Below are 10,307 nucleotides of genomic sequence, written 5' to 3'. Positions count from 1 at the left end.
GCTCGAGACTAACTTTTTAGCTCACTATCCTAGAGGCTAGTATCGATCAGATATCATTTCACCAGCCAAATCTAAATTTTCAGAAGCCAGTCTCGTCATGCGCAGTTACATTCATTTGTAAAACTATCACGAAAAAAATTCCACATTTGCAAACACAAATCGCGCTTTTAGAAAATATTCTCATATTGTCATATCCATCCTCGCTACAGTGGCGCAAATATGCTGGAGTGTACGGCTTCCCGTATTTTTCTCACGAAGGCAAAGTTTTCGTGGCCTTGAGGTCAGTTCTCACAGAACCGTTGCCAAAACTTTGCAACTCACAAATGCACTGGAGTACAAAAAACGCGGAATAAAGTAAATTAAGAAATAAACCGTACAGAAGACTAAACTGCTCGTTTGAAAGCCTGTGGAAAGGATTTTCCTTTGATTAGAGCTGTTTGCGATTGAAATTTTAACCTGAAAGCGCCATTCTACGCATGAAGCACAAAAACAAGGAAATGCGCTAAAATAAATTAGGTATGAAGGAAATTCGGAAGGACAGGCTTGCCCTTATATAAGATATTTTTTTAATATTTTCAAACAGCAATCCTTGCGTTTGAATGGTTTTCGGAGTCAATTAATATTCGGCGGCCACAGTGATCGCGAGCAAGTTTTTTCTCCTTTTATGCGAGATTCACCATTCCTAGTAAACGAGATAAGTAGTTCCATATTATCTTTCTTTTCTTTAATTTGAAATAAATTATATTTGGATTCAATTTCTAAACAAGTACATGACCTCTTTCCATATACACGTAACAACGTCGCAAACAGTCGCATGCAAACAGTTTGCGTTTGCTAGATCGATCGCAAACACTGCCGCTTTTTGCGTTTGTGTTTGCGATCCTGTTTTCCATATGCGTGATTGCTTTACGCCACTTGACCTCGCGTCATCGTAAGAAAAAGGCGCAAAAATAAAGGCATAATTAGGTTTTGCATCATGTTCAGCTTCTTATGTTGGAGTTGTTGCGAAGAAGAAGACAGATAGGAAATGTCAAGAGACGTCACCGTTTCTGGGTCCGATTCACGCCGGGTCAGCGGGCGCCAGAAATCGGCATCGAATTGTCTTCAAATATGGCGCCCAAAACGGAAATTGCCGGGAGGAGACTGGTACCTAGCTTTCTCTACTATATAAACAGACTCCTCCTGCATGCTGGGAGACCTAAAAGGCCAGATGGCGTGTTTCTTTGCATTGCTGAAGCATTGAGCTTTCTATTGGTACCAAACACACCATATAAACAGCTGATAAACTAAGGCATAGAAGGTAGTTGGGAAGGATTGTTGTGAACCATCAAACGGCGTTCAACTTTCTGATGTTTAATTGCTTGGAAAGGATTGAAGGCCTTGCGCTCATCAGCTTTTATTTCATCTTCGAAGGGTCCTTTGGTAACCAGGTAAGAATCGTATGATTTTTGTTTTCCCGAATTTCTCCTCGTTTCAAAGATATAGGACTGAAAATGCGCCGGATTTTTGTAGGCAATACCAGCGATGCCTTATTCGAAGAGCCAACAGTTTGATCTTGGGAGCTTCATGAAAACACGTAAAGAGAGGAGGCAGAAAGCAGTGGAAGAGAGCAGGGCGATGAAAACGGAACTCAGCACAATTAACAGACAAATTAACCGACTAAAATCAAAGGTTTGTGCATTAAATATGTTTTTGATAATTTACCCCACTGATTGTATACCACGATCGAACGACACTGTTTGCAGGGTAGTTTACGGGTTATTTGGATTTTTTAAACGTTACTTTTAATATGTTGCTTGGATTTAATTTATGGTCCTCTCACATATCTCTCACAGTTGCACGAGTAAGCCTATTTTTTTCTTACATTGAAGGTTAATGATGCAAGGGGAGTGCTGTGCGATATTACAAATCAAAATAAAAGTGTCCAGGTTGGTCATCTATTGATGCTAAGCTAGTGGTTGTAGAGTGGGATGGAGTGGGGGAGGGGCGAGGGTGTATTTATGTATTTATTTATTCTTTAATTCATCTATTCATTGAGTTATTTTATTTTTCTCTTCTTTTCTTTGATTTTTTTATATTTTCTTTGACTTTTTATTTTAGTTCGTAATTGATGGGTATCCTATGGCTTATGCATTGCCCTTATTTACAGCCTGGGACATGTACATCACCTCCTGATGGTCGCACACGAACTCCAACTTGTCTGGTGGAAGGGAAGTCAAACTTACCAGTGAGAACAGCCACTAAGAGACGACATGAGACAATAGTGGCAGCGCCAGGAATTCAAGGTGGTTCCGAAAACAACCCAAAGCCTGCTTTAGATGGGTTATTTGACACTTTAAACAAGCGCTGTAAATTAGAGTGTATGAAAGAGTATGTTTTAAGTAATGAGCAGTTGACAGACAAAGTAGTGTCTACTGCTTACGAGAATAAAAGAAGACCTTTTGAAAACTCAGCCATAAATGTTACAAGAAGTATTGCTACATAATTTTATGCAGTTAATAAAGTGGCTAAGTAATGAGAAAGATTCTAGACTTCAGAGACAAACAGTTTTGACATATGCATATGTCGGGCTGACACTGAGAGATTGTGTGTCCATTTTTAATAGGATTGACGTCACAGCTGAACAGCTGAGTCAATTCACTGTAGTTGCAAGGGAGTCATTTCGTTGTAATGCTTTATTTCTGCCATCATCCATAAATCCAACTGTTTGGACCATTGGGCACATAATACCCAGCCATACACAAGATGTGTACAGCAAATATGGGCAGGGTCTTGGAACTGTGACTATGGAAGGGAGGGAGGCAAAACACATAGCATTAAAGAAGCTCAGTGAGAATACAACTTTTCAGCGACGGGTGGCCTGAAATTTTTAAACATGAATTTGTCATGTTGATTTGGCTTTCAGAACAGATATTTGAGCCACATACATACAAACATAATGCTGTTTACATTCCAGGTAGGGTTTTTGATGATAACAGGTACTGTTATTGTAATCTTGAAAAAGCAGATCCTAGGGAAAGCAAGTGTACTTTTTGTGGTGACCCTTTGATGGACGTGATTCAAAAAAGTATTGACCAAGGAACAGTTCTGTCACAACTGACACGTTGATTTACTGCATGCATTTTACATGGGTAGTGCATCCGATTATGTTAAGAAAGGCTTATCAACTTATAGGGCCTTTCTCCAGGCACGGATCCAGACTGGTTTCACCGTTTTACAGAGATCGGTCAAATGGTTAAAAAAAATTACACAAAATCGAGGGACAGCAATTTAGAGAGTGAAAATCTAAAATATATATTAGCACTTAGCGTCTAGGAAAATGGTCAAGTTTTTTCCTGGATCTGTGCCTGGTCTCTTGACCTTTGACAATTCTCCCAAATGCAGTGTCAAAGTGCCATGAAATTTACATAACCCACATTCTCTAAGTTGGACTGCTTTAAATGTCCCATGTTCTCTTTTAGTAAGAGGAACATTTCCTTTAAACATGAGTTGTCACCAAGTTATGGATTGCATTTTATTAAAACACTTCTTGTTAGTGCATCTTTAACCCTTATCACTTCCATGTTGATATCACTGTAACAAACAAACATTAAAATCAACTGTTTCGGTAATAATACAGTCTGGTCAGTAGTATATTTATGCAGGAAAAACAACAAAGGGTGGTAAAAATGTTAAGTCATTTCGCGTACTTAGGTGGCATAATTTGTCGAATTTGTTCATGAATTACTGACCATAGATGATCCATCAAGGTGAAAATAAAATCCTGGGTCTGTGCCCGGGAACTGGTAAAAGCAAGAACTGAACCAGTCACCTGCGTTTAACTTTTTTGTCACTAAGCAAAACTACACAGTAAGACCTTCAGCTTCACTCAGTTTCAGTGGGTATTATTAAGCTACACAGCATATTGCATCCTCAAGCTTGAAATGAATATCCGTGTTCATTGGTGAATGTATAATGACACTTGACGACCACATGTTGCTTCCTCTTCATATATATCAGAAGAAAAGGTTTAACGGTGCTGACCACAATCTTAGCATCTCCTTTCCTGGGCGCTTTAGTTTGCTTACAGAGGTAGGACATGACAGATTCTCGTGATGTTTTACACAACTTTGAAAAATCCCGCAACAGTCGGGTCTCCTCAGAGTAGGAAATTGCATATGCCACATTTGTTTCTGAATGTGATACTCCAAACGCAGAGGGAGCCTTTTTAACAACTTCTATCATAAAACGAAAAATTCCTTCAGGCATATGTCGCGTAAAGTTTACCGTCCAGGGATCTCGAGCTCTCATGCGAGCTTTTAGGCGCCTGTACACAGTTTTAAGCCAGATTGTAATTTCCACCTCGATCATAGTTCCAACCTCTATTCGTGCATGGCTGACCCTTCCAAACACATTCTGCCCTGCACGGTGTCTCTCAAAAATAGAGGCAAGAGTCTCTTTGACTTCTTCTTCAAATCGTACAAAGTTTTCTACCCTACGATGCAATGGGCGAAGAGCTCGAACAGCTGCCTCAATTTCATCTTTGGCCGCCATTTTGTAAACATTTAGCTTTTTTGTGAGGAACCCGCTGAGATCAGGTGTGAGACAAGCGGGCGCCTAATTGCCATCATGTGGTGCCTGCTGACCCGGCGTGTGCGTTTTCGAGGAGCAGCAACGGCTGCAGCATAGCCAGTATCAAATTATACTGTAGGAACTGGCTCTTTGTGATCAAGAAAGTTTACTTCAGGTATATTTGGCGGGGTATTCCCATACGATATTCATTAAACTCACACTGTTTTGATAAGTATCCTCATTGCTACAATCGCACTCGGACGCCATTTTTGTTACTTATACTTGCCTCTAATTCGTCAAAACTTATCACGTGTACAAAAATATTAGTATAATCGATTGATCGCAAAGAATCAGAAACAGTTTACGATTGTGTTTCCTCGTTATTGCATTGCTACTCGTCGCCAACAAGACGCAACCATAGAAAATTTTCAATCTCTTGCGTCTTGTTTGCGGTCATCGGCAATCATCAGCGATTGGTCGGGGAAGAACGAAAAAGGTGTTTCCATTTACGCAAACTGTTTGTGATCAAGCTCTGGGAAGGTGCTTGCCATTGTTTGCGACGGAGTTACGCGCATATGGAAACAGGAGCCGAGAAGTTTCGCATAGTATTTCTCATAGTAAAAAAAGAGCGCTTGAAAAGAGAGAAAACTGAAAAAAATATCGAAGAGACGCTCCAATTATACGAGGGAAAAATTGCAGAAGAGCCATCTCAAGAAAACCTACAAAAGCTGGAAACAGCCAAAAGCGACTACGAAAGAGAATATGACTGTATTGTCAAGGGTCTTATTAGCCGAGCTCCGCGCGCGCCCGGAGCGCCATAGTTAAGAAAATATGGTAACCCGTCCATGCGAGAAAATCTGGTTTTGGTCACCGTACGACCGTACGACCGTACGTTCGTTCACCCCTCCATGTATACCAATGTGACCAGTATCACGTAACCATATCACGGGCTCAAGCTTAGAGCTCATCCAGGAGGCAATGCTTCAGTTGACATTCTAGCTAGTTTACAGCATACATCTTTGATATTGGACATCAATGTTATGGTCAATTGACACCTGTCAAAACAAGGTATCCACTGACCAGTATCAGGTTACCATATCGCGGGCTCAAGTTGGACAGTTCCTTTTAAGTTGGCCGCTGACCAGGAACTGGTTGTTGATTGGATCGCAGGCTCAAGCCAGGTCAGACATTCACACCTGAGCATAAACGAGGCTTAATTTTTCGCGCTCTTTCTAACTGTGGCTCGACGCGGCTGCACGGCGATGCTACGTTAACAAAAGATCTTGACAGCCGATGCTTTTCGTGTTCAGGTACGGTTTGGAAAATACTTTTTTCTTGCATTTTTCGCTGGTTTCAATCCAGATTTGACATAATATAGCTGTGGTCAGGACACACTGGTGGCTACGTAGTTATTCAAGTCAAGCATTGGAGGGATATAAACTTAAAGCTGAGTGTTTATTTTTAATTTGTTTAGTGCTGCTTTTTGCTCTGAATTGCAATTTTTGGCATGAGTCTTATCTTAAGATTTTTAATTTTGAATCTACTAAGGTTGCAAGATGCCTGGACGGCCTATGACAGAAGAACAGAAACGAAAGAAGAGAGAAAGAGAACAAGAACGACAAAACGGTACACCAGTAATGGCTCAAAGTTGGTGGAAGAAATTACTCCCCAAATTCTTTTCTTGGACATTAAACCCTTTGTTATTTCTTCGGAGGAGTTATTTCAAGTGGATGCATATTTCTAAAAAGTGGTTTAGTCGTTTTTTCGTTTGTTCAGGAATGAAACTCGAATATTTATTCTCAACTGGAATTAAATAAAAATCATCTGTACTCTTTTTGGACCGAAATAATTTAACTGTTTGCTGGTTTGTTTGGCTTTAAAATACAAGCGAACAACAGCTTTTTTTCACTCCGTTTGCCTAATTGTTTTTCGATGTGCCTGGACATTGACAAGAAAATTTTACCCCTATGTTAGAAACATGTAATCTCAATGAGTTCTCGTAAAAGAAAGAAAAAATATCACCATCTTGTGTTTTCAGAGGCTTGCTTAGAGCTCGTGCAGGTAATCTTTTAGGAGTTTGTCCTTTCTAGCTGATTCTGGCTCTAAGCTAAACTGGCGTGTTACAATGAAATACATCAAAATGTAAATGATCTCGTTTTCAGAGATAAAGTGGAATAAGGTAGATCAATAAAACTCCTTGTTTGACCTTGAACCAACAAAGACGATCTGTCACATCACGAGCTTTAGCACGTCTGTGATTTCTAATTTTAGCTTGATTCTTATTCGCTGGCTTTTGACAGTCGATTCTGAAATGGCTTCTTTCTTTTTCCGTTCGTTTGCTGAGGATTTGCTAGTTTTCTTTTAAAACTCTTGCGAATCAATAAAAATTAATCGCCTAACTGGTGAATTCGACAGGAAATTTCGGTGGAAAAACCGATATCGCACTCATTCCTTCGTGATTCATGAGACCAGTCGGTTTTTTGTGTGAAAGTAACCGTGGAATTGACTAGTTAAGGCCTGTCCAAACGGTAAATGTTTTACCGTAAAACATGCTAAAACATTGTCGGGTGGCAAAACATTTTCCCGTTTGGCCACCTTGTTTTGTGCTGTTTAAACACGTATTAACATGTTTTAACGTGTTGAGTAAGATTTAAACTTTGTCAAACATTCGATAAAACATCTTAAAACATTTCCTTTGTTCTCGTGTTTGGTGAGTGATGTCTTGTGCGTTTGGACAGATCCTTAAAACATGTTTGATGAGAGCATGCGTGCTGACTCTATTAGGTTGTTTGTATCCATGGACACGGTGTCGCGTTACGCACCCATTTCTCTCAAGATGGCGAACGAAGAGGACTGTTTAGTCGATCTCTCAGAAAACGTTATCGAAGATAACCCTACAACAAAGCGGATAGCATATTGAATATTGTAGCCCGCTTCTGCTAGGAATATCTAAATCTTTGAAGAATACCATCGAGCGAGCCAACCACTATGCGATTGAGTCTTTACTTAACCTGAGTAACTCGGCTACCTATGATCTATGCTTAGCTATCGAAAGCCATAACTTTCTTACGTGGTCATTCGTTATTACATGATGTGGTTTCACCATTATGTGATGTGGTTTTATGGTTATGTGATGTGGTTTCATCATTATGCGATGGGGTTTCACCATTACGTGATGTGGTTTCATCATTATGTGATGAGGTTTAACCATTACGTGATGTGGTTTCATCATTATGTGATGTGGTTTCACCATTATGTGATGTGCTTTCACCATTACGTGATGTGGTTTCATCATTATGTGATCCTGTTTTGTCATAATGTCATTTCTTCGTTGCGTTTTGTGGTTTCTTCATTATGTGTTGTGGTTTTGTCATAGGGTCATGTGCTTCGTGTTTACTTACCATCACTTCCGGTGCCAAGCCTTAGTACCCAGTCTTCACACCCCACGACAAATTGCAAGCAGTGAATCATCATGTGTGTCATATATAGAGTGATGATTTTACATAACCCATAACCAGGAGCAAGTGATGGAGAAGATCCTTAGGGAACTAAAGTTGGAGTCTTTATTTCCGAAATTTGCAGCGCAGCGTATCGAGCCTGAAAACGTTTCAGCGTTGTCTGATGAGGAGCTTTCTTGTCTTGGTGTGTCTACGATTGGGGATTGTCTTCGTGTTCGTGGCCTTTGTGCCAACGCTGAAAAAGATCATCCTTCGGTGGCTGTAAATGTTCTTAGAGAACGCATGGCTCTTTTCAGTGGACGTAGCAGAAGTAGTAGAAGGGGTGCTAAGAGAAAGGCAGTTACGAAAGAGCAGAATTCCCTCGTCGACAGACAAACAAGTCCTGTTCCATGCTGGACTCAGCATGCAGAAAATCAAAGTTGACTTAGAAGATGATGAGCATGATGTGTTTGAGAAGATAACGTGTGGTGACAAAGGCGATGATGGTGAGATCAAAAGCTTTCCACAGTTAAAGGAATCAGGAGGATTCGAGATTATGTATTGTGTTTCGGGTTGCAAGGAATTATAACCTTTGAATTGTTCCTGGACTGCGAAAGATCTCAAGGCAAATATTGGATCACAATCCAAAGTGTACTTGCGACCAATACAGAAGAACCTGTGTACAGTTAGCATCCTTCCGCAGAACAAATCGAAAGTTAAAGAAAAGTGCATTATCTGTAATAAACAGATACTGATGAAAGACCTAAGACACCATGTTTTCATGTTTTCTTTAACTTGCGATTTGTTCTGCGGAAGGATGCTCTGTGCACAGGTTCTTCCGTATTGGTCGCAAGTACAGTTTGGATTATGATCCAACATTTGCCTTGAGATCTTTCGCAGTCCAGGAACAGTTCAAAGGTTTTAATTCCTTGCAACCCGAAACACAATACATAATCTCGGATCCTCCTGATTCCTTTAACTGTGGAAAGCCTTTGTTCTCACCATCATCGCCTTTGTCGCCACACGTTATCACATAACCATAAAACCACATCACATAATGGAGAAACCACATCATGTAATAACAAATGACCACATAAGAAAGTCATGGCTTTCCATACTTAGCTACGACCGCTATGGGCACGCTTGAACAAAGACGCATCGTACGATCGCTCATTTTATTTTTAAGTGTTTTAGACTTAACGGCGCAAATTACATTTCTCAGTCTTTTACACCTAGGATAACTAATTATAATTTACGAGGTAATGGCCTAAATGTTGCGAAGCCAACATATAACAGCCTCGTTATGCACAACTCATTTCTGTATCAGATTGCCCACATGTGGAATCAATTATCAGCCATAACAAAATCCTCGACCACTTTGGCTCAATTTCGTTCTCGTCTGAACGGTGTTGAATTTTCAGGGTGCCATTGTATGAACTGTATACACTAGCTATTCTCTTATCTTAATATTTGCACTAGTTCCTTTTTAAATTATCTTTTAATACAGTTCTGGATTCTTCTAGAATTTTATTTTTATATGTAAATAGTAATTTGTTATGGTATTGCAAATAGTCGTGCCTTTTTAACATGAGCCGTTGGCTTGGGAGACTGGGCAACCTCTCCCTACGTTTGCGACTTTAAATAAAAGTTACCTTACCTTACCTTTAAGCTAGGACAAGGAGATGGAAGTGACGAAGAGACGGACATTCTTTTCGATATGTTTGAGGAACGCGCCTGTCTATAGGACATATTTAGTAAAGACTATCACATGAAGGATAACCGGTGACAAAGCTTGTGAGAAAATTCAGGAAGAACTGGATATACTGATTGCTTCTGGAGATTAGTACTTGTTTTGATAAAACATGTGTCAAGATGTTTTATGCGGTTTGACCACTCTGTAAAACATAGACATGTCTTACCCTAAAACATGTTTCAGCATGTTTTATGGTAAAACATTTACCATTTGGAAAGGCCTTTAGGCAGCGAAGAAAATGACATAATTAAGCAATATCCGGAAAAACGAGGACATTTCCAAAGCCTTTTATTTTCACTAATCCTAGATCCAGTAACAACAAACAACCCGGGAGCTTCGCTTTTAGGCCTGGCTAAATCTATATATTATAAGCTCTCGTGCAACATGGTTTGAAAAAGGTGAGCGAAACACCAAATACTTCCTAAAAAATAAAAAATAAAAAAATTTTATGATACTTTTGTGCTTTAATAGAAACCTTCTCTACTACATTAAAAATTTTATTGCAAAATTTTGCATTATCATGATTTGTTTTTCATAACTTTCATATCTTGTTTCATGTTACACAA

At 39.6% G+C, this 10,307-nt stretch overlaps 2 protein-coding genes across 5 annotated transcripts in view; one reads left to right on the top strand and one right to left on the bottom strand.

Annotated features, from left to right (window-relative positions):
- LOC138058153 (probable ATP-dependent RNA helicase DDX60) overlaps window positions 1-10,307 on the bottom strand; it is an 82,472-nt gene that overhangs the window by 14,578 nt on the left and 57,587 nt on the right. The window lies entirely within an intron of this gene.
- On the top strand, window positions 1,092-3,616 carry LOC138058124 (uncharacterized). Of its 4 annotated transcripts, none has more exons than XM_068904011.1 (4): window positions 1,092-1,430; window positions 1,513-1,671; window positions 1,872-1,928; window positions 2,150-3,616. In XM_068904011.1, the coding sequence occupies exons 1-4, from the start codon at window positions 1,350-1,352 to the stop codon at window positions 2,483-2,485; spliced, it is 633 nt and encodes a 210-aa protein (XP_068760112.1). In that variant the 5' UTR covers window positions 1,092-1,349; the 3' UTR covers window positions 2,486-3,616. The 4 variants fall into 4 exon arrangements, 3 of the variants coding, with proteins under 3 accessions (XP_068760112.1, XP_068760113.1, XP_068760114.1); XM_068904013.1 differs by having other exon boundaries at window positions 1,113-1,430; window positions 2,101-3,616; XM_068904012.1 differs by lacking the exon at window positions 1,872-1,928 and having other exon boundaries at window positions 1,096-1,430.

This window comes from Montipora capricornis, chromosome 7 (assembly GCF_036669925.1).
Source record: "Montipora capricornis isolate CH-2021 chromosome 7, ASM3666992v2, whole genome shotgun sequence".
NCBI classification, from domain to species: domain Eukaryota; kingdom Metazoa; phylum Cnidaria; class Anthozoa; order Scleractinia; family Acroporidae; genus Montipora; species Montipora capricornis.
The sequence above is the reverse complement of the archived record's forward strand: the minus strand, read 5'-3'. Positions and strand labels throughout refer to the sequence as shown.